Here is a 25047-nt window from a genome sequence, read left to right on the forward strand (position 1 = left end):
AGATTGCTAAGTAGGATGAATTGGCAAGACAGTTTCAAAAATTTAATGTGTATTTGACCCAAGAATTTTGCTTCTATGAATACCTTCTACCCCTACTCTTGTACACAGGACCTATGTAGAAGGCTTTTCAACATAGCAATGTTCCCAATAGGGAAAATTAGAAACAACTTAGATTTCTATCAATAAAAGATTATGTAGACAGTGTTATATCTGTGCTACATAGTTTGTGCGTGTGTGTGTGTGTGTGTGTGTGATTATTCATATACCATACAAAGATGTCCAAGAAATACTATGTGTAAAACAAACTGCAAAACAATATGTATTGCATGATTTCATTTAGAAATGAAAACCAACTTGTATTTTTAAATGTATGCAGAGGTCTGAAAGGATATTTTCTAAGTTATAATTTTTGGGGAAAAGTGAGAAGTTTTCACTTTTATTCTATATCTTTTTTAGTACATGTTTACGTAGGTGATGATTACATTCTTGTGAGGAGTTAGCACATGTACATAGCACATCATCTTTTTTTAACCCCCTTTCCTTCTCCTCCTTCCTCTTCCCTTCCATCTCTTGGTCCCCTTCCCTTATTTTACATCTGTTTTGGAGATTGTTACAATGAGCTTAAATTTTTATTTTTTGCTTTAAATTGAAACTGAAGGTTTATACATGCTGTTCAATCCTGCTTCATTACTTCTAAAATATTTCCTAAGGAAATAATCAGACAAGCAGGCAAATGGTTTTTTTGGGGGGGGGGCGCGGAGGGGGGGAGTTGGTTTTGTTTTGTCTTTTTGAGACAGGATCTCGCTATGCAGTTCAGACTGGCCTTAGGTTGGCTTTGTAGCCCAGGCTGCTCTCAAATTTGCAGTGATCCTTCTGCCCCAGCCTCCTGAGGGCTGGTGTTACAGGTCCCTGCCACTATACCTGGCTAGTCAGATTTTTATTCAGTATCCTGTATGGTTTTACAGCATTATTTGTGAGAAAGTGCTTAGAAAGGCAAGTTTCACTTTGCTCGTTGGAACGTATGTATCCTGCTGGGGTGAACTAGTGATTTGTAGTTAAAACCTGATTTCTGAACCACTCAGGATTTATTTGCCTTTAAAATTTGAAAGATGCTGGAACTTCCCTGTGTGACTTCGGAATTATTTCAAAATAAAGTTTAAAAACTTAAGGGAATGGTAAAACTTGAGCTTCCTCTTCTTTTTATTTTACTTTTTATTTGTTTGTTTTTTGAGACAGGGTCTCGCTATGCAGTTCAGGCTAATCTTGAACTTGCAACTATCCTCCTGCCTCAGCCTCCCAAGTGCTGGGATTATAGGTGTGGGCCACCACGCTGGGCCTTGACTTCCTCCTCTTAGTATCTGTAACTTCATTTGATAATTCTGAGCTATTGTAGATGGAAGGGGAGTGATATATGTGATAGACTCAAAACCATCTCTTGGTTGGGTTTGATTTTTATTTGAAACATAGTTTCAAACTTTAAAGTGGTTGCAAAAATAAAAACAGAATAAGGAATACCTTGTACCTTTTTCCGACCTACCTGTTGTTAGCACTGGACCCGTGGGCATCAGTTGTGGAATGTATGGTTTTGTGACCGACCACTCTTGTTCCTCCTCCTGTTTCACTGCTCCAGCTTCCTAGCTGCCAGGCATTGTCTCACTGAAGAGAAGGTTTACACCTGGTTTTCCAAGTGCTCAAGAGCTGATAGTGAATAGTTCTCTCTTTATTTATACATTTATTTAAATGTAAATTCAAGCAGGGCCCCTTCCAGGTTTTGGGTGGTTAATTCCTGCCCCTAACTTTAAATACTGACTTTTCCTTGCTCCTACCATGGGGTTAGAACTTTCCTTGCTCCTAACCCCATGGTAGGTCGACCTTTGGGCAGTGTGCCCCTGACAAGCAGCTGACTTGCTTCCATTGTGGTGCCTTTCCTTATAAGGTGCACCTCGTGTTTGCAATGTTCTTTCTCCGGCCGAGCATGGTGGCATACACCTATAATTCCAGTACTTGGGAGGCAGAGGCAGGAGGATTGCTGCAAGTTCCACGCCAGCCGGGCCAAATAGTGAGTTTCAGGCCAGCCTGAACTACAGGCAAGACTCTGTCTTAAACAGCCCCCCTGAATTGTTTCCGCAGATTTTCTCATAAGTCCCGTTCATAACTGTTATATCCTCTCAGGCTTCTGGGCAAGCACACTCTGATTTGGCCCTGCCAGTCCTGATTTTCATTACTTACTTACTCTGGGTATTTTTGCCCTCAGACAGATGCCACTTTAACACCTCCTTCTGTTGTCTCCTTAGTTTTCCCTGTGCTACATGGCATGGACATCCTTATTTAAAAACCTTGTAGGCCTTGTATGGTTGTACTATAGGCGTGGTCTGGTTTTTGTTTTTTCTTTTTGGTGCCGGGATTGAACCTACGTCCTCGTGTTTGCCAAGCAGGCACTTACACCACTGAGCTGAGCCCCTGGCCATGGTCTGGTTTTGAATAAGTTATTGTGAATTGAATTTAGTTTCATTACAGAATTATGTACCAGCCTACAAACCAAAATTCTAATCATATCCTTTATGATGCTGTCAGGTCCTCTGAGATACAACACTCCTCCTCATTGCAGATAGAAGCCCAGAAGTAGTCGAAGGTGGTGCCCTCACTAACTCATTAGCAGCATATGCGCCTTGTTGCAGTGGTGATGCTGGCGCAGGACCCTGCGGGCGGGTGCAGACACTGAGTGTAGGTCCGGGAATCTGATAACTAATTTGAAAGGAGTTTTGAGTTTCTGACAGTCTAGGTCTCTAAGTGCTTTGTAGTGTAAGTAGAGGGTTGTCTTTTTCTTTTTGTTAAATGAAACTGAAGCTAGAGCTAATTCATTATCTACAATGTCAATATTGATTTCTGCTTGCAAGATAGAATATTAATCGATTAGAACGGTTACTAGCAGTTCGCAGCTGTTCCATTGACTCTAAATTAATCAAATGATCACCTTTTTTTTTTTTGGTCTTTTTGAGACAGGGTCTCGCTATGCAGTTCAGCCTGGCCCTGAGCCCAGGCTACTCTCAAACTTGCAGGGATTCTCTTGCCTCTACCTCCCCAGTACTAGAATTACAGGTTAGCATCACCACACCCAGTAAAAGGTCACTGTTAAGATATACTTGAGTTTTTTAGACTAACTCAGACCTTCCTAGGATGGTTTGTTTTGATCAAATTCAATTTCCTGAGAGACATCAAGGCAGAAAAAGTCTTATAGCTTCCTTCATCCCCCCTTTTTACAAAAGCAATGTGTATTTAAAAAGTACACAGGTAAAAGATGTTAAACCATCCTCTGAAGTAGAATACAGTGTGTTTTTTTCCCTCTACCAAGAGGTTTTGGAATTAAAACTGTTGACTGATATATCCTAAGCTAGCAGATGGTATTTATTTGTACATCAAATGTCCAAATGTAAGATTGTTCTGAGGTAGCACATGTCAACAGGCTGGCTTTTATAATAATTTTTTTTATTAGTGACCTTGAAGGATTAAGGGGAGTCCTAAGACATGAGATTTAGTCCAACCAGGCTTACCTCTAAGATGCTACTTTACTGTGCTTTCTGTATCTGGAGGCTAGTTCTATTTTCAATTAGAACTAGAATTGTTTCTTCCATCCCTGCCTTAATGTAATATATGAACTAGAAATAATGATATAATAATAGCCATGCTGTTATTTTTCAATAAAAACTACAGCATTTATTAGCATGTAGGGATAACATAAGGATTAAACCACTGGAACACTTGCCTTTTTCATACATCATCATAATTGGCATTGCTCCCACTAAAGTTGAGTGTCTTTTCAACTTTATTGATCATTTCTAGTTGGAGACACTTTGTAATAGAGTAAGGTTATCTCCTTTCAGCATGATCTGGCCTAGTTATTTTCTTGACTTTGTTTTCAAATGAGTTTCTTCTGTGTCACCCAATACAAGGTTTATGTTCTCATCAAAACCAGTAATATAACCCTACATCCTCATTTCAGTTGCTGATAGAGCCACACCTGAATCTGGGATCTGTTCTCCTGCATTTTTAGCCCTTCCCAGGGTATGTGATGGCAGATCTCACAAAGACCACAACAGTGTGCAAAAGCCACACTACTGTTCAGCCTGTATATGTGTGGGAAGATCGTTCAGATGTATGGGTGATAGTAGAATGGCCTGGAAAGACACATGTTCCTTCTATGGCTCTGGTTGTAGGAGCTGTAGGATTATATTGCTTCAAATACAGCTGGACATGGGAAAAGCAGTTGTTAATAAAAATTAGACCAACCCCCCAAAAATAAAAAGCAACAGATCCAGAGAAGTTATTATCTCTAAATTAATGATTTCTAACATTTGAGTCTTGAAACACCCCTTCAAGCTGGGCATGGTGGCTACATATGTGTAATCCAAGCAATTGGGAGGCTGAGGCAGGAAGATTGCCATGAATTAAAGGCCAGCCTGGGCTACATAGTGAGTTAAAGGCCAGCCTCAAATACTGTCTCAAAAAATAAAAAAATGAAAAAGATCTTTTCATTGTACAGCCTGATGAATATATTGTTGGTTATTTTTTCATGTTTCAATTTATAATGGTAACCTTTCTTGGATAGCTGGAAATTAAATAAGTTTGGTTCTTACTAAATTGACACTTTGGTATTTTCTGACTCCACTGATGTCAATAGTTCATGGAGTGCATGAGGAGGAGGACAACTGGCTCCTGAGTCCTTTGGGGTTTTTGTTTGTTTTGCTTTTAGTTAGATGTAAAGTTAAATCTTTTATTTATTTATTTATTATTTTGGTTTATTTGAGACAAGGTCTCACTGTGCAGTTCAGGCTAGCCTTGAACTCACTATGTAGCCCAGGCCGGCCTCAAACTTGCTGTGGTTCTCCTGCCTCAGCCTCCCGAGTGCCGGAGTACAGGTGTGCACCACCACGCCCAGCCTTAAAGCCAGACCTTCTTTAGTAAGGTAGAGGCCATTAAGTCGTTTCTTATTTGTAGACTGAGTAGAGCCCTGCACAAATTTTGGAGTGACCAACCTTTACTAAGAGGCTTTCTCAGTCTTGCTAAGAGCAAGGAACTTCTCTATAGGGATGGTAACTGTAATGAGGAATCCTGCTGAAGTCATTGACAGAAAAATTGGGAAACCTTTTTGGAAGTACGGTCTGCCTGGTTAAGGCCAAAGTTCAGAGAGCACCTGGTTCCCCAAAAAGTATGGGAACATAAGTACATTTACATTTATTATCTTATAACTTAATCACACTGAAGTGTAAACACAGAGCAGTGTGAGGTTTTTGAACAGAATCATTTTAAAGTTGGCATGATAGTTCAAAGTACTAAATTATTTATAAAGTTTTGAAGGGCAAAATTTATAGTCTTCTTTATTTTTAGTGTTTTTAATTTGTAGACTCACAGAGGTTAATAATCATTCTCCCACAGAGCTATACCCCTGCTCCCTCCCTTCATATTTTATTTGGAGCTGTGGTCTCTCTGCATTGTCCAGGTTGGCTTCAAACTTGCCATCTTGCTGCTTTGGGTTCCTGGAAGTACAGGTGTGCAGCACTGTACCATGTTAAAACTTCACACTTAATAACATTTTACCAACTTAACCGTTTTAAGTATTTGGCTTATAGTATTAAGGATATCCACACTGATGTGTAACCAATCTCCAGAAGTTTTTCATCTTACAAAACTGAAACTCATATCTATTAACTAACAATTCCCTGTTTCTCCCCCAAGCCCTCGTGACAACCACCATTCTGCTTTTTGTGTCAGTGAATTTGACTCCTTAAGATGTATTGTATAACTGGAGTCACACAGTATTTTTTTTGTCACTAGCTTATTTCACGTGGCATAATGTCCTCAAGATTCATGAGACAAAATTTTCCTCCTATTATTAAGACTAGATAATATTTCCTGATGTGCATGTGAAGGTGCATATGTGTGTGTGCATGTGTGCGTGTGGGTCACGTTTTATTTATCCATTCTTCTGTCCATGGACATTTGTTTCCATCATCAGTTATTTGTAATGCTGCAGTGGGCATGAGTGTACAAATACATCTTTAACATCCTGTTTTCATTTCTTTGAACATACGCCCAGAAGTGGGATTGAGGTTCATATGCTTCTGCCTTCAACTTTTTGAGGACTCTCCTATTAAATTTCCCATAGTACTTGTACTATTTTTGCCATGTTGCCAACAGTGCACAAGGGCTCCAGTTCCTCTGTTTCCTTGCCAATACTTTAAAAAAATTACTGCCATCCTAATTAGTGGGAGGTGATAGCTTGTTGTGGTTTTAATTTGCATTTCCCTAGTAATTACTGATACTGACTCTCTTCACATGTGATTGTTAGCTATTTGTGTATCTTTAAAGAAATGTTTATTCAAGTCCTTCCCCATTTTTTAATCAGGTCATGCTGTTGCTGTTGCTTTGAGACAGTGCAGGCTGGCCTTGACCTTGCTCGTGTAGCCCAGGCTAGCCTCAAATTCATGGTGATCCTACTGACTCAGCCTCCCAAGTACTTGTTGTTGTTTTGAGTTGTAAGAGTTCTTTATATGTTCTGTTCACTCCTTACCAGATACATGATTTTTAAAAACTTGTTTCCATTCCATTAGGGTACCTTTTCATACTGTCCGTGCCCTTTGATGCCCAGAAATTTAAATTTTGATGTAGTTTATTTTATGTTTTTACTTTTGTTGACTGTGCTTCGATATTATATCCCAAAACTCAGTGCCAAATCTAATGTCGTAAAGCTTTTTTTCCTATTTTTTCTTAGAGTCTGTAGTCCTATTTTTAGATGTTTGATCAATTTAAAGTGTGTGTATTGCGTCTGTCTGTCTGTGTTTATGTATCCATCTATCTTTATTTCAAGACAGGGTCTTGCTAAATCGTCCAAACTGGGCTCAAACTTGTAATCCTGCCTCAGCCCTCCAGAATGCTAGGACTACAAGTGTGTGTCACCGTACCCCAGTTGGGGTTGATTTTTTACATTGTTGTTTTTTACAAGGTTAATTTTTTATATTGTCCAACTTTACTCTTTTATTTGAGGGATAGGCTTTTGTTTTTGTTTTTTTTTTTTTTGGTCTTTTTCGTTTTTATCGGTACCAGGGATTGAACTGACGACTGCCTGCTTGCAAGGCAGGCGCTTATGCCACTGAGCTAAATTCCCAGCCCCGAGGGATAGGCTTTTAATAATGGAAAGATACGAGATAGTTTCTTTGCTCTTTTCTCTATTTTGTTATGAACCTTGTCTTTTGACCTCTGATTTCCCTTTAGTAAGTAGTGCGAAGCTCAAAAGGAGTAAGTCCTAGAGATCCTTACTAATTGGGGGAAGCTGATGATATTTTTCAGATATTTGGACAGTGGTTGTTAGAGTCCAAAAGAACACTTAGATTCCCTTTTTACTATATCCTGATTACTTAAGAGAGAAGAATTATTTCAGATTCTCTTGCATACCTCCCGTATTCATTTCCTATTGTTCCTGGAACAGATTACCACAAATTTAATGACTTAAAAACAGCACTAATGTATGATTTTATAATCGTTGTAGTTAAATTCTACAGTCACAGTATTGGCAGGCTGCATTTATTCTGGAGACTCTGGGGAGAATCTGTCTTCTTGCTTCATCCAGCTTCTGGAGGCTGCCTGCATACCTTAGTTAGTGCCCCACCTTGAATTACTCTAACCCCTTCTTCCTGTCATATCTGGCTCCTTGAGTGTTCTGCCTTCTCCCCACCCCCCCCCCTTTTTGTCTTTTTCCTTTTTTATCAGTACCGGGGATCAAACTCACAACTGCCTGCTTGCAAGGCAGGCACTTATGCCGCTGAGCTAAATCCCCAGCCCCTCTCCTCTCCCCTTTTAAGGACTCTTGTGATTACCTTGGATTCACCCAGGTAACCTACAATACTCTTCCCATCTTGAGATACTTCATATTTGTGGAGTTCCTCTTGTCGTATAAAGTAACGTGCTTACAGGTTTGGGGGACGAAGATGCAGATGTCTGAGGCTGGGGAGGGCATTATTGTACCCTTAACATTCCCTTATCTCTCCTGTCTATCTCACAAAAGCTGTACCTCTTGTCTCTTAGGAACTTGGATCAATTTGAACTCTTTCTCTTATTTTCCCCTCTCCTGTGTTCTTTTCTTTTCTAGTTCTTTCTCATCTGTTTCTTTGTTTCCAGCCGTTTAGTGGAGGCATTTACCTCATCCTAGTCTTCCAGGTTAGCCTTCAGACTCCTCTGCCCGCCTGTAGCTGTCCCTGCAGGTATTTTGAGCTCATCTTGAAGTATACTTCTCTTTTTGGTGTGGGCCTGATAATTCTGTTATCTGAGGTCTCTGTGTTTCTGTCATCTTTTATGTCTGCAGGCCCTCAGTCTTGCTTCTCTATCTGCTTGGCTCCCTTTGATTAAGTGTCATTCCTCATAGTGGACAAAGTATCTGTAGGAGTAACTTGAGGCCTCAGGCGTAACTGCTTTCATAGGAAATTGACTTGTGATTTCAGTATTTCTGCTAGGCCCCTGGGGGTACTGCTTGTCCAGAATCACCTGGAAGGAGCCTCATGATTGAGAGTATGGGGACTTTCAGAGGAGGCCTCTAGTACTAAGTGAGGGTTGGTTTGCTTCTGGTTCGCCTGTTAGCAAGTAGTAAATGTAGCCTTTTGAGGGCCTGCTCAGTGTGAGAGTCACCACTTAGTGTTCCCCTTCAGCAGGCCTGGGCTAGGACTTTGATTTCTGCTCCGGAGCTCATTAAAATAAAAGTGCCAGTTTGCCAGTGTCGGCTGGCTAATGCTTTAAGAGCTGCAGCTCAGCTCTCTGGGTTTCTATTTCCTTAATTTTGGCCCGATTTTGCCTTGTTCAGTTGCCAAAGTTTCAGAGCTTCTCAGAGGATATTAAAAATATGTATTGTATTAATTGTTTCAGCAGAATGGTGGCCCTGATAATGGAGCCTGCCTTCCCAGACATCTGGCCTGTTTTTCCATGTTACCTCCGCCACCCCCATCTCTTCTGGGCCTGATTAGTCCTTATCAACACTATGATCATGTCAGACTTTTGTTTAAGAATGTGTATAGCAGGAAACCATCCCTAAGGGAACATAGTGACAATGTGAGATTTGAACTCTCCCTTCATAAGACACAGAGATCAGTGTTAGACTCCACAGTCTTATGTTCTGCTGGAGACTTTGGGAGACCTGGTAGGATGGAAATTTCCTCCATTGACATTTCTGTTCCTGGAGGCTGAAAAACATTGTTTCTTCTTTTAATCCTTTACATAATCGAGTTTGGTAGTAGAGGACAGAAAAATCATTTTTTATGGTGCTAGACTGTCAGATAATGACATCTTTCATTTCTCAGTGCGACTGGTCACGTGCTGGTTGAGAGCCGAGGTTTAGCTCACAGGGGAGCCATCCGTGACTGAGCACGGAGTGTGGTACCACAGGACAAAGCTGGAATGAAAAACATGTCTAGTATGTTCAAGGAAGCAAGCAGATGCCAAAGGAAGGGCATCTGGACCTCAGTGTTAGGAAGCCCATGTCTAACCCTCTTCCCACAGTTGGTCAGGGCTGTGCCCTTGAAGAGACTGTCTTATGTTCTGAGGTGTCTTTCAGGGCTATCCTGTTGGCCTTGACGTCTTACAAAGTTGTGACTGTGGAGAGGGTCAGTTCTGCTTGCTTGGGCAGCCAGCTTTTGGAAAGACAGAGAGGAAGGGCTTAGAGTTGTCCCTAAGAGGGTACCATTTGATGGGTTGCCTGGAACCCAAACCATGGGTTCTAGCTCTGTTACATTAAGCGTCCAATGATTTTGGTCCTAAAAGCAGCTTTGAGTAGTCTAGTGCCCTGGATTTGTAGATGAGCAAACATAGTCCCAGTCTTACATTTAAAGAGTAGTAATGATGTTCTAGTCTCATATGACTTGTTTTAGTAAAAACCTAAGGAAGTAGAGCCATACTTTGGTCACTTTGGTGGTATTGGGGAAGTTTAGTTTTAATCTATGAAGCTACTACTTGAAGCCTACAAAGAAAGGAACCGTGACGAGCCAGACTGCCTGCTCCCTCTGGCCACCTGGGCCCAAACTTGGGCCCTGCTAGCTGACACAGACCCCAAGACATTGGCAGAGAGCCGCAGAGGTCTCTTTAACTGGCTGTGTGGAGTAGGAGTGGGCAAATAGGTCCTGCTAGCCCCTGCCCAGAAATCGCTCAACCTTGTGAGCGGCTGCCAGCTGTTTCTCCCTGGTGCCTGGCTTGGCTGCTGAGAACACAGGCCCCTGTCGCGCTGCCATTTCCACACTATGGCCCTACACTGGGCCTCACTTTTCCCTTGATTCCCAGGCCACCTACCCACTACAGATGGCCCCGTCCTGCTGTTGCTTTACTTCTCTGTGGACCGACTCATGTCATTCAGCCTCAAAATTGTGCACTTTGTACTCAACTTGTGCCCACAGTTTCCTTCTCTTGGCAGCCACTGCTACTCATGAAGCAGTCTCAGAACAACAGAGCTTTGCCTACCATCCTTTATGATATTAAAGCATCAGACTTTCTTTTTAAATTACTTCTGATTTTCTTTTCAAATTTCCCTTGTAAAAGTAGATGTATTATGCTTTTCTGTAAGTCTGTTGGCATAAAGATAACAGGGAAAGATCACTCTGGAATTGAGACTGTTTTTCTAACTGCCACCAGTCACTGGGTTTAAATTGCTGTGTCCGGTTAATGGAGGGCATTCCTTTTCCCTGGACTGAAGAGGCATGTGAGAGCCTGATGGTCATGATGGAATGTATGCAAAGTTCTGTTGGAAAGTTGTTACAAAGATAATTTCTCTCAAGGATTTGATACAAAAATATGTATAATTTTAAGTGTGCCCTGGTTGGGGCTGGGCCTTAGCTCTGTACTTTTATTTTCATTGGAGAATTTCCTCTTTCCAAGATCCAGATTCAGAGTTTCCCACCCCTATTCCACTGTGTTTTGTTTTCTCTAACTGGTGGTATCAATTGCCAGAATTTCTAACAGAAATACTTGCCAGAAGCACCAAACATGGGAGCTCAAGCAGTGTAATCTTGATGGTCTGTGGCAGATTACTTGTCAGCGTATGGTATTAGCTTACAACCACCTATGAGCATAAACATGTAGAGTTTTTGGTCTGCAAAGAATCCTGGGTCTCTCATTTTCCACATGAAAATGCGGAGACCCAGAGATACCATGACCTGTGAAGCTCCCAGAGTCAGCTGAGAACGGAGCAAGCACCAGAAGCCCTCGGACTGGTCCCGAGGCAGATCCGCTTCCCACTTGCCCACAGTCTCTCTCTTGTACTCTGACAGCCACCCTTTGTCCTGGATGCAAAGCATAGATTTAGGTGCCTAACCACACCATGTGCACACTCATCTGCATGCCCTTTATTATACTGGATGTCACAAGGTGGGCATGGTGACTTCTCTTTTGCTGCCCATGTTTCAAGTGTCTGTCTTCTGTCCAGCTAACTACTAAGCTTCAGAAGGGCAGACAGCATGCTTAGCATGTCTCTCATGTCTTCACAGAGTTGGAACGTGGCTTAGAGTTTGACTGATAGTAGACTACAGCATTGATATTTCATTTTCTTGTTGTTAAAATAATGGATCTGGTGTAAATTACACCATTTGCTTTATCTTGAAGCCTTAGAACCATGACAGGTTTTATGCCTGTCATTCTAGCCCTCATGGAAGCTGACGCAGAAGAATCTCAGATTTCAGCTGAGCCTGGGTGACTTGGGGAGACCCTATCTCAACATAAAAATAAAAATAGTTTGATGTGAAGGCGCTGAGTTCAGTCCTCAGTGCTACCAAAAAAGAAGAAAAAAACAAAAAGCTGGGTATGGTGGTGCGTGCCTGTAAGTAACCCCAGCACTGGGGAGCCTGAGGTGAGGGATCACCATGAGTTCGAGGCCTGCTTGGGGTACATAAGTGAGTTCATAGCCTTCTCTCCAAAGCGAGACGCTGTCTCAGAAAAATAAAAATAAATAAAAATAACATGGCTATATTTTCATGGCCTCCTAAGTACCCAGACCTTATGGCACTTATCATTTGGAGAATAAAGAAGTCAACAGGTTATGGCAGTTAGTTTACAGAGTTCCACACTTGGATGCTTTGTTATTTACTTGCAGTAGTAAGATAGTATGAGTGCTGGTGGGAAAAGAAAGCTAAATTTTTAAAATTGCTTTGAAAATCGCGGTGGCAGCTGTAACTCCTTCTGAGTTAGCTTTGCATAGCCAGAAGATCACCTGTGAGATTTTTGTTTCAAGATCCTTAAAATCACCAGGATGCTGCATTTTATGCTATTGGACATTAGGTATTATCTATTGTTCAGGTACTTCAGGCTTTGCAGTAGAAGATCGCTGATAGAAATGTGCCAGTTAAAATTAAAGGAGGAAATGTTTACTCAAATGTTGTGAAGAAAGACAGTTTGTATGGCATTTATAACATTGGTGTGTGGCTTGCTCATAAAAGAGTGCCTAGCTGGAGTTCATGTAGTGAAATTGAAACCATTAAACCTACTGAAGTGAAAAAGTGGGGCATCTGCCGAGTAAAAGCTTAATCAAATTTAAGCAGAGCTTCACTCTGGGCTCCACTTTGTAAATGGCAGTGTCTCCCATGGAGAAAGTACTCTCTGACTTGCGTTTCTCTTATTTTCACAGAGCCTGAGCCCTTGTGAAGCCGGAAATGACAAGTCTGAATGGTCGCCATGCCGAGAAAACCATTGACATGCCAAAACCTTCAACCCCCAAAGTGCACGTGCAGAGGTCCGTGTCCCGAGACACTATCGCCATTCACTTCTCAGCATCTGGGGAGGAGGAGGAGGAAGAGGAGGAGGAGTTCAGGGAGTACTTTGAGGAGGGACTGGATGACCAAAGCATTGTAACAGGGCTTGAAGCCAAGGAGGACTTCTATCTTGAACCCCAAGGTGGCAATGATCCTGTGGGCCCTGCTGCCTCGCCCATCGTGGCAGATGGACTCTCCGTATCCCAGGCCCCTGCCACTTTGCCCGTCTCTGAGAACACTGTAAAGCTGTTGGAATCCCCTCCCCCAGCAGCTCAAGTATTAAGTACAGTGCCATTGGCTCTGTCTCCAGCGCCATCTTCGGGGCCCTTAGCCAGTTCTCCCAGTGTGTCATCTCTTTCTGAGCAGAAAACCAGTTCCTCTTCCCCTTTGTCCTCCCCTTCCAAGTCTCCCATCCTCTCCTCCAGTGCCTCATCCTCCGCTCTCTCCAGCACAAAGCCCTTTATGAGCCTGGTGAAGTCCCTGTCAACTGAGGTGGAGCCAAAAGAATCCCTATACCCACCAAGGCACAGACACTTGATGAAGACATTAGTCAAGTCTCTGTCCACTGACACTTCCAGGCAGGAGTCTGACACCGTGTCCTACAAGCCACCTGACTCCAAGCTGAATTTGCACCTGTTCAAGCAGTTCACACAGCCACGAAACACAGGTGGAGATTCCAAAACTGCTCCTTCTTCCCCACTGACTTCTCCCTCTGATACTCGCTCCTTTTTTAAAGTGCCCGAAATGGAGGCGAAAATTGAAGACACTAAACGACGCCTTTCAGAAGTCATATATGAGCCTTTTCAGCTTCTTAGTAAAATTATAGGGGAAGAAAGTGTCAGCCATAGGCCCAAAGCCTTATCTTCAAGTGCTTCAGAACTCTCCAACCTATCTGGCTTGAACGGGCATCTGGAAAGCAATAACAACTATAGCATCAAGGAGGAGGAGTGTGACTCTGAGGGGGATGGCCCTAGCAATGACTCTAACGTCCCCAAGAGTGACCACTCAAAGTCCACCGAAGAACCTGTGAGAGAGGTGGAACCAAAACTTTCCCAGGCGAGCAGCCTAAAGGATTTAGGCCTGAAAACGAGCTCTCTGGTCTTAGAGAAATGTTCGTTGTCTGCCTTAGTGAGCAAAGAAGATGAAGAGTTTTGTGAACTGTACGCAGAAGACTTTGACCTGGAAACAGAGGGTGAGGGTAGACTTGATAAGCCCCTCGATGTCCCTCTGAAGCCAGAGGTGCTCACAGAGGATGGCACCATTCTTGACAGTGAAGAGGAGGCGGACTTGACCACGCAGCACCCAGAATTACCTGTGAAGACGTTGGGCTTCTTTGTAATGTGTGTCTACGCATACCTCATTCTCCCCCTGCCCCACTATGTGAGCGGACTCCTTCTGGGAGTTGGCCTTGGATTCATGACTGCAGTTTGTGTGATTTGGTTTTTTACACCACCAAGTGCTCATAAATATCACAAGTCACATAAACATCGGCAACACTGGAATATGAGATCTTTGGATATCAAAGAACCTGAAATATTAAAGGTAAGACTCTCTATAGCCACTAGCAAGTACATGTGCTCTGTTACAACTTGACTGTAGAGATTTTTTTCCTTGTTCAAAAGAAGTGTCTGCAGGAAACTTAGAGAAAAAAATATTCCTTATCACACCAGTGAGAGAGAATTACAGTTAATGATTTGGTATGTAATTCTATTTTGTTTTTTCTTAATCACACATGTATAGGATATCACCCAGGAATATGCTCACCCAACTGTTGTCTTGCTTTAATGGGATAATACATTTAACAGCTGATCTTTTTTTCTTTCTTCCACATGACAGTGTGATATGAGACTGTTCTTTTTTAAGGGAAGCTGGTCCTGAGTCTTGAGACTATGAGACACTGTTAAGCTTAGCATTAATATATGAAATGGAGCAAAAGTGATTCATTATGTACAATGGCTCAGTTTCTGTGATAGTGTGATTCACATGACCTTCAAGTAAGTTAGTATAACTTTGGCAAAGAAAAGTGCTACTTCCATTCATATCAGGTCCTAAAGATGGACTCTGGCATGCAGTTTAAACTGGCTTGAGCACTTGTCTTGGAAAGATTTTAGTTTTAATGCAGTCAGTCTTTAGTTTTGATCCCGTCACTGCTATATTTCAGCAGTTAACCAGAGGAAGCCATGGGAATAGGGATTTAATTTGATGATACTCTGGTTACTTTGATCGTTGAAACAGTAAAGGCAATGATATGATGCTGAGCGCCTGCCTCAGGCTAGGAGTGGGTATTTCATTCAGCCCTCATCATAGCCCTCTGCAGCCAGGGTGTGTGCTTAGGAAGAAGTGAGGCTCAGTGAACATGGAGGACTCAGATTTTCTTGCAAGGAGTGTGTCTTCATCTGTTTTCTTTTGCTAATCACACAATAGTGCAGTTTGTATGAGTTAAACAAGTTTATTTTGTCTCATGGCTCTAGTACAAGATCAAGGGGCACCTAGGTGATGGCCTTGTTGACGGAGTGCTGAGGCAGCCTGGGCCTCATCAGGCAGACTGTGTGTGTGTCTGTATCTGTGTGTGTATGTCTGTATCTGTGTGTGTGTCTGTCTGTGTGTGTGTCCCCTGTGTTTTTCTCCCTTTCCTTACAAAGCCACCAATATTTAATCCTGGGGCCCCACTCTCATTACTTATCTAACCCTATTATCTCCTGTTTTAGTTACTTTTCTCTAAAATACCTAACACCTAAAGTCAAAGGAAGAAGGTTTATTTTAGCTCACAGTCATAGTTGGCTGGCTCCACAGCAGGGCAGGCAGCGAGCAATAGCACCAGACTTACCTTCTTTCTATCCCTTTATCCCTTCAGGTTACCCATCTTTTGGGTGCTGCCCTGCACCCAGAATGGGGTACCTCTAATCCAGCATGCCCTAATCCAGCCACCTCCACCTGTGAGCATATGAGGTTTTGAGGAGCATCTAGACAAGCAATAGCACCTCCCAAAGATCTCATCTAAACACCATAATCAAATTAGGTTTCCACCCTCTTAATACCTTGCTATGGAGATTAAATTCCAGCATGAGTTTTGGAGAGGAAAAGGTGTTTTGCGGTCCTGCAGATAAATGCATTTCAGTTTTCCTTGTAGAAAGCAGATAAATTAAATGCTCTCATAGGCTGACATCTGTAATCCAAAGTAAATCATCTTAATCCATTTTTCAAAAATTAAGTATATTGGTGCAGTTTAGGTATATGTAATGATCACACTCATCATGGGGAATTTGTACCTGTATATGATATATCTTGATTCCTCTTTTTCCCCTGTTCTCTTCCCTTCCCTTCAGTGCCTTTTTCCCTATTCATATTTTGTTTCCATTCTATCCTCCTTTTCTCATTTTTTTGTCTTCTCTTCCTTTGCTCCCCCCACCCCAGTTCCATTTCCTTTTGAACAATTTCTATGTCATATTTTTTGTTAAGCCTTTTGGTTCTTATTTATATTTTCAGTTTCTCATACCAGAGAGACAATGCGTTGTTTACAAGTGTGTTTGATTGATTTCACTTAAAGACTATGGTCTCAAGGTTCATCCATTTAGCTATAAATTTCTCAAGTTTATCCTTCTTTATGGCTGAGTACTCCACTGTGTAAAAAAACTCCACATATTCATCAGTTGATGGGCATTTGAGCTGTTGACAGGATTTAGCTATTATAAATTGTGCTGCTATAAACGGGTGTGAGGGGCCAAGGATTTAGCTCAGCAGCCTAAGTGCCTGCTTGGCAAACATGAGGTCGAGAGTTCAATCCCTACCAAAAAAAAAAAAAAAAAAAATTAAACATGGGTGTGCATATATTGCTGTGGTATGATGCTTTTAATTCATATATTGCTGTGGTGTGATGCTTTTAATTCTTTTGGAAAGATATCAAGAGGGGCCACTTGTCCTAGTTTTTGAGGAATCTCCACACTGATTTCCACAGTGGTTCATCAGTGTGTACTCCCCCCAACTGTGGAGAAGGTTCCTTTTCCCTGCAACCTCGCCAGCATTTCTTTTTAAATTTTATTTAAAAGGAAAAAGAGAAAAAACAAAACAAAACAAAGCAGTGTAAGAGTACAAGTAATACAGAACTACAAAAAAAAAAAAAAAAAAAAAAAAAAGTAAGAAATCACCAGTTAATAGATTACACATTATCATCTTAGAGATAGTTGCTCTAGTCACAGTATCAAAGCATACAAAGTGGACATTCAAACAGTGAGACTGCAAACAGTTGTGTTCAATGATCCAACCAAAAACATTAATATTGTCAGCTATTTAACACCCCTAAACACACTTGCAATTGTATCCTTTAGAGCACTTTTTTTCCTTCTCTTTTTTACAATAAAATTTACACATTTTGGGTTTTATTATTCCTTAGTTCTTATTACTTTTTTTTTTAGAAGAGAATAAAGTCAAATATGGCAAAACAAAGCTGGCAGTCAAAACCAAGGATAGACATAGTACATGATGTAAAAACAGAGTACAAGGTTATCAACAATGGTTACCATAATGCCTCTTGCTTCCTTATTATTGTCTATCTATTAGGTATTATAAAGTTGAACAAAACAGTAGAGAACAAGACCAATAAAACTTAAACATTGTAAACATTACAGGACTTCCAAAGGAGATAATAGTCAAACCAGAATGGGCATCTTAGTGAATCTTATTGCCTTCAAAGTAGTTGCCTATACCCTCAAACTTGATACTATCATAGAGAACGGAACAGAGTCTAATCAGTCAAAACAAGATAGTGGGAGTATTACAGGACTTCAAATCAAGTTAATAGGAAATCAAAAAAGTTACTATAATATATCCTGCTAATTTTTTAAATTTTTCCCCTTAATTAAAAAAACCATAAAAAATAACTAAATAATTTTTTTAATGAATAAGGGAGAGATTGAGATAAAAGAGGACATAACAACATAATAATACAGGTCAAAGCATGACTGTTTCAGCAACCTAGTGCTTTACCACCAAATAACCCGACTTAATAGTAGTTACCATAGTGTCTGTCTTTTTCCTTGAAATATTTGAATATAACTTCATATACTATAGCTTCAAATATTTCCATATCAAGAAGCCCAAAATAAAGCCATTCCAATTAATAAGTGACAACTTTATAAGACTTCAAGGCCACATAATGGGGAATCATGATTACCACATTTATATATTTGAATCATTACTTACATTAGGGAAACTATTCAGTATTCACACATGCGAGATTGATTTATTTCACTTATGAGTATGGTCTGAAGCTGCGCCCATTTATTGATAAATATCTCAATGTGATCCTTCTTTATAGCTGAGCAATACTCCATTGTATAGAAATACCACAACTTTTTTATCTATTCCTCAGTTGATGGACACCTGGGTTGTTTCCAAGATCTGGCGATTACAAATTGTGCTGCTATAAACAGAGGTGCACATATACCACTGTGGTATGATGCTTTCAATTCTTCTGGGAATATGCCTTGAAGTGGAGTAGCTGGAACAAATGGGACTTCCAATGCCAACTTTTTGAGAAATCTCCAGACTGACCTCCACAAAGGTTGTACCAGTCTACACTCCCACCAACAGTGTAGGAGAGTTCCTTTTTCCCCACAGCCTCTCCAGCATTTGTTGTAGTTGGTTTTCTTGATCCTGGCCATTCTTTCAGGAGTAAGATGGAATCTCAGTGTGGTTTTAATTTGCATTTCTCTAATGACCAATGATGATGAACATTTTTTCATGTATTTATTTGCCATTTGTATTTCTTCATCTGAGAAGTGCGTATTCACCTCAGATGCCTATTTTTGGATTGGATCTTTGAATTTTGGGGATCTGAGTTTTTTCAATTCTTTCTATGTTTTAGACAAGAGTCCCTTGTCGGAGTCGGAGTTCACTAAAATCTTTTCCCAGTTTGTGGGTTTTCTTTTCACTATGCTGGAGATTTCTTTTGACATGCAGAAACTTTTTAATAAGAAGTGGTCCCAGTTATTGATTCTGGGAAGTATTTCCCATGCAGTTTGAGTCCTGTTCATGAATTCTCTACCTACCCCTGTCTTCAAGGTTTCTACCCAATTTGTCTTCCAATAGATTTAGTGTTTCTGTTTTAATATTCAGATCTTTGACCCATTTAGATTTTAATTTAGTACATGGTGATAGGCGTGGGTCTAGCTTTAGTTTTCAGCAAATGGAGAGCCAGTTTTTCCAGCACCATTTATTAAAGAGACTGTCGTTGTTCCAGTGAACCTACTTGGCTCCTTTATCAAAGATAAGGTGGTTGAGTGTGTTTGTAGTTGTGGTTGTATCTTGTAATCTATTCCATTGATCTTCGTCTCTGTTTTGATTCCAGTACCATGTTGATTTTACTACTGTTGCTTTGTAGTATAACTTCAAGTCAGGGATTGTGATGCCTCCTGCCTTGCCTTTGCTGCTTAGAATTGCCTTTGCTATTCTAGGTCTCTTCTGGTTCCAGATGAATTTTATGAGTGATTTCTCTAGATTTATAAGGTATGTTGATGGCATTTTTATTGGGATTGCGTTGAATGTGTATAACAGTTTTGGGAGAATGGCCATTTTCACAGTGTTTGTTCTTCCTATCCATGAGCAAGGGATGTCTTTCCATTTTCTGAGATCATCTTCAATTTCTCTTTTCAGTGTATTGTAATTTTCCCTGTATAGGTCTTTCACTTCTTTCGTAACAGTAATTCCTAAATATTTCATTTTTTTGCTTGCTAGTGTGAAGAGTGTGGTTTCTCTTATTTCCCTCTCTGTGATTTTGTTGTTAGTGTATAGGAATGCTATTGATTTCTGAGTATTGATTTTGTATCCAGCTACATTACTGAATTTATTTATTATATCTAAGAGTCTTTCAATGGAGTTTAGGGGGTCTTCTATGTAGAGTATCATGTCATCTGCAAACAATGATAATTTAACTTCTTCTTTTCCTATCTTTACCCCTTTTATTTGTCTCTCTTGTCTAATTGCTCTGGCTAGTACTTCCAGTACTATATTAAATAGGAGTGGTGATAAAGGACATCCTTGTCTTGTGCCTGATTTTAAAGTAAAGGCTTTCAATTTTTGGCCATTTAGTATGATGCTGGCTGTTGGTTTGTCATAAATGGCCTTTATTATATTGAGGTAAAGACCATCTATTCCAATTTTCTGTAAAGTTCATATCATGAATGAATGTTGGACCTTATCGAAGGCTTTTTCTGCATCTATAGAAATGATCATTTGATTCTTACTTTTGACTTTATTGATATGGTGGATTACATTTATTGATTTACATATGTTGAACCATCCCTGCATTCCTGGGATGAATCCCACTTGGTCATGGTGTATAATCTTCTTGATGATTTGCTGCATCCTATTTGCCAATATTTTATTGAGGATTTTTGCATCTGTGTTCATTAGGGAGATCAGTCTATAGTTCTCTTTTTTAGTTGGGTCTTTCTCAGGTTTTGGTACTAGAGTAATATTTGCTTCCAGGAATGACTTAGGAATGATTGCTTCCCTTTCAATTTCATTGAATAGTTTGAGGAGTGTCGGCATTAGGTCTTCTTTGTTTTTCTTGTAGAATTCTGCAGTGAATCCATCTGGGCCTGGCTCTTTTTTGTAGCTGAGGACTTAATTACATTTTCAATTTCATTAACAGAGATTGGGTTATTCAACAGTTTTACATCCTCTTGATCTAGCTTTGGTACTTCATATGTTTCTAGGAATCTGTCTATTTCTTCTGTGTTATCAAACCTTTGAGAGTAGAGATTTTTGAAATAGGTGTTGATAATCTTCTGTATTTCTAAAGGGTCTGTAGTGATTTCACCTTTTTCATTTCTTATTGCATGAATTTGAACTTTTTCTTCCCTTTTTTAATAAGGTTGGCTAGGGGGCTTATCAATTTTATTTATTCTTTCAAAGAACCAACTCTTTGATTCATTGATTCTTTGGATTGTTAGTCTCTATTGCATTGATTTCTGCTCTGATTTTTATAATTTCCTCTCTTCTTTTGGCTTTGGGCTTGACTTGCTCTTCTTTTTCTAGCTGTTTGAGGTGTAGCATCAGGTTATTTATTTGTATTCGTTCTGTTTTCCTGATTTGGGAACTCAGTGCAATAAATTTTCCTCTGAGGACAGCTTTCATTGTATCCCGTTACTGATTTCTTGATGATAGCCATTCTTTCTGGAGTGATATGGAATCTCATCATTGTTTTAATTGCATCTCTTATATGACCAGTGGTGTTGAACATTTAAAAAATATTTTTGTTTGAAGTGTACATTCATCTCAAGTGCTCATTTTTCAATTGGTCTTTAAATTTGTTGGGGGGGGGTCTGATTTTTTTTCAGTTCTGTGTATGTTCTAGATACTAGTCCTTTGTCTGAGGAACAGCTGACAAACAATTTTTCCTACTCTGTGGGTTGTCTTTTTACTCAGTGATTTCTTTTGCTGTGTAAAAGCTTTTAATGATCATAGTATCTCCCCTGCCATGTAATTATGTAAAAGCTTTTCAGTAAGATGAAGTACAGGTTGTTGATTCTTTGTAATATTTCCCTTATTGTCTAGGTTTTGTTCATGAAATCTTGTTTTGTTTTTTTTTTTTTTTTTTTGTCTTTTTTCTTTTTATCAGTACCAGGGATCGAACTCACGACTGCCTGCTTACAAGGCAGGCACTTATGCCGCTGAGCTAAATCTCCAGCCCTTGTTCATGAAATCTTTATAGTTAGAGACCTGTGTCTTTAAGAGTTCTGTTTATTCTTTCTTCCAATAGATTCAGTGTTTCTGTTTTAATATTTAGATTTTTGATCCATTTTGATTTTAGCTTAGTACATAATGATAGGCATGAGTCTAATTTTAGTCTTTGGCATGTGGAAAGACAGTTTTTCCAGCACCATTTATTAAACTGACTGTCTTTCTTCCAGTGAATGTGTTTGGCCCCTTTGTCAAAGATAAGGTGGTTGAGTGTGTTTGAAGTTGTTTCCGCATCTTCTGATTTGTTCCACTGATCCTTGGATATTTCCCCCCCTCCAATGCCATGCTCTTTTTTTTTTTTTTTTTTTGTATCACAATAGCTTTGTAGTACAGTTTCAAGCCAAGGATTGGGTGACCCCAGCCTTGACTTTGTTGCCCACAATTGTTTCTGCTGTTAGCCGCGGGAGACAGGAGACCAAACTCGAGCAGGATCAGCTCTCAAACTTTATTGCGTACAGCGAACCGGACCTAACAAGGTCCGCCACCCTCAGTGTTGGTTCCTCTTCTGCCCGTTGGGGGCAGGAACAACCTCTTATAAGGGGAAGCAGTATCCAATCACAGAGAAGCGCGTCTAACAAGCTGATAGGCTAGCGTCACGGGTAACTGGGCAGACCTGACAATTTGGCGGGCTTGTTCAGGCCGGGAAGAACCCAGAAGCAGGAAATGGGCGCCATCATAGGCGGCTTCCCACATCTCCCCCTTTTTTATTTATTAAAATAGGATGGTCTGTGGGTCCCTCCAAGGTGTCTATGACCTTGTTGCTGTTAGACACCTAGGAGTGGGCCTACCTTGTAGGCCGAGGCATGAGAGAATGTAGAGGTCTATACCCTGCTGTGCATCACCCTGTTTTGTGCATATCCTTGCGCCAGGACCATGCTCAAGGTGAGTGGTTCATTTTTTCGCAGGGCCAGGCTTTTGTGAACCGAACCTGGATGCATATAGACATTCATTCCTGCCTTCCCCCCAACCTTTGGGGTGGATGGCACTGCAGTACCCTTGGTCTCGCATCTCAATGCCAATAATTTGACTCCAGGAGGGACCCCTGGCCTTATAGGCCATGTATATCTGAGTGGAGCCTGTCTTAGGTTGACCGGGAGGGCTTTTCCCGTCTTACCCGTCATTGGCTTGCCCACTCAGCTCTTATAGCTGATGTTCTGCAATGTGAAGGAGATATGCGGTGGCCTGCTGGCCTGATGGGCCGCCTGCTGCCATTTGCATGGCTGCCATGGCTGTGACCTTAGCCTGCTGCTGAGTTTGTATGAGGCAATCTAACAAGCATTTAATAACCACAAGCCCCACTAGGAAGGCCACGGCAATCAGGATCCAAGTAGTCAGGTTGGGCCAGGAGAACCAGGAGGTGACGCGTTCCCACAAACTGGCTATAACACTGCCTAAAGTTGATAAATCGAACCTGACTGGACCTAGTTGGATACCGTCCATATTGTCAAGTTCCTGACCGACTATGAGGGACAAATTGTGAAACTTAGGTAGGTAGGTGTCTTGCAGCCAAGCTGTCATATTTTTGTTGGTCAAATTTGTGCGAACAGGGGTGATTAATAGGAACCCACAGAATAGAAAAAACTCCAAACCAGACATTTTAGTTTGTAGATGGTCTCGGGCGCTGAGCGTCGGTCCCAGAAGGGTCGAGTTGACTTGTGTCCGCGGGCTTATCCTCCTGTGCTTTATCAGGAACTGGTGGGGAGTTTACTGCTCGCGTCAATCTTTCCGGGACCCACAGCGGTTCGCAACCTGGTTCCTGTGGGAAAACACAAACCGCACCTCGGGTCCAGCTAAGCACTGGATCCGGGCCCATCCATTGTCCTGTAAGGACATCTTTCCATCTAACCAGCCCTTTGTCGGTTGGGGACGGATTGCTGTGCTCCATGGCAGGGGAATGATTGAGGTTCTATTCCATAGCTGATGTTGAATACCTAGGAATATGGAGGCTACCGTTGAAGAGGGTTTAATGGGACCCGCCGTCTCCAGAACTTGGAGAGCATTTACCACATATTTGGAGTCTGACAGGAGGTTAACGTCGCCTGGAAAGCAATGTAAGACCTCCTGTATTATCTGGAGCTCGACCACCTGGGGTTGGTCTGGAGTAAATTGGATAGTTTTTGGCTCTTGACCCATAACCACATATGCGCCTATCCGTGAAGATTATTGGAGCTCCAGTTATGGGGTATGCGGATGTAACCTTGGGAAAAATCACAGGGTGTACTGTAATAAACTGAAGTAGTGGGTCTTTTGGGAATTGATTATCTATGGTCCCTTGAAACGTACACTGGAGAATCGCCCAGGAATCTAGACACGTTGTTAAGGTCTCAATTTGTTCTCTTGTGTATGGTACATGTAGGGAGGAAGGAGGCACCCCAAAGTGTTGTCGTGAGATGCCCTCTAGAGAAAGGGAAGCGACCGCGTCTGGATAATGGTCAATAGCCTTAGCAGGAGACATTTTTGGATGGACCCAAAGCAAGGGTCCCTGTTGCCAAATGACAGCCGTGGGTTGTCTAGCTGTCTTGAGAACGCACACGCAGAAGGCAACCCAGGAAGTAGCTCTCCCTCTAACCAGGGCGGTGCCATAGGTTGTGGGCGCCCTCCGGCGGCCACGGGCGGAGGTGGCAGCCCAGGGAGCAACTCCTCTTCCGGCCACGGCGGTGCAGTAGGGCCTGGCGCCCTGAAGGGGGCGACCATGGGTCGCGAGCTTGCCAAGGAGCGGAAGGGCTTAAGCTCCTCCTGTAAGGCGGAGTAGCTCGGGCAGGGTGGTGTTTGGTTCCCCTTTTTATCTTCCCGAGCCCTAAGTTCCTCTTTTAACGGTGTAGGAGGGTCATGCTTAGCAAAGACGACCTCCTCTTCTGAGCCCTCCGAATCCGAATCAGAATCGGAGCCCTTGTGTTTCTCTGGAGGCCCAAAGTCAGGTGTGACTTCGGGCTCCTCCGAGCACTCGGATCGAGCTTTGTCAAGAGCCTGTCGGGCTGAGCAAAGCCCGGGGGTTCGTTCGTCCGTCAGACAAGCCCTAATCAGTTCCCACAGGGGTAAAACCATGGGATCCAAGCGTCCCTCTTCTCGGGCGCATCTAAGATCCCCTCCTAACTTCTCCCATGACGGGAGGGTTAGAGAGCCCGTGGGCCAAAACCAGGGGGCAATTTCATTAACACGATCCAGAAATCTCGAAAGGGTGACCCGGTTTATGTAGATGCCTCGGGTCCGCAGCAGGACTCTTAGGGAGTCAGCGAGGGGTTTGCAAGCAGCGTTGCCCACAATGGCGAAGCGAAAGCGAAACAAATGCAAAGAAAAAAAAAAAAAGACCGGCGTCCACCCGTGTGGCGCTCAAAATCTGTTAGGTGCGTCCACCCAACCCAGGTGATCCAGTACTCACCTGTCCCGGGAACCGCTGTATCTCACGTAGCTGATCAGGGTGAAGAGAAGAGGCGCTCGGGGCCTTCCGTTGTTATTGGGCCAGGTCCTCCATCGTACCACAGGCGACAGCAATCGCACCTCCCGGCCGAAGAGGCACGTCGCTGAGTCTTTTACC

The 25047-nt window shown here is 41.9% G+C and overlaps 1 protein-coding gene across 4 annotated transcripts in view; it reads left to right on the forward strand.

Moving 5' to 3' along the window:
- Positions 1-25047, forward strand: part of Tex2 (testis expressed 2) — a 117485-nt gene that overhangs the window by 36709 nt on the left and 55729 nt on the right. For all 4 annotated transcript variants that reach the window (XM_003465840.5, XM_005001975.4, XM_013148384.3 and 1 more), the window contains exon 2: positions 12647-14312. In XM_003465840.5, coding sequence (XP_003465888.1) covers positions 12672-14312 — 1641 coding nt within the window. In that variant the 5' untranslated portion in view covers positions 12647-12671. The remainder of the gene's footprint in view (positions 1-12646; positions 14313-25047) is intronic.

This window comes from Cavia porcellus, unplaced genomic scaffold, assembly GCF_034190915.1.
Source record: "Cavia porcellus strain 051 isolate PalLab524CR breed Dunkin Hartley unplaced genomic scaffold, mCavPor4.1 scaffold_32, whole genome shotgun sequence".
NCBI classification, from domain to species: Eukaryota; Metazoa; Chordata; class Mammalia; order Rodentia; family Caviidae; genus Cavia; species Cavia porcellus.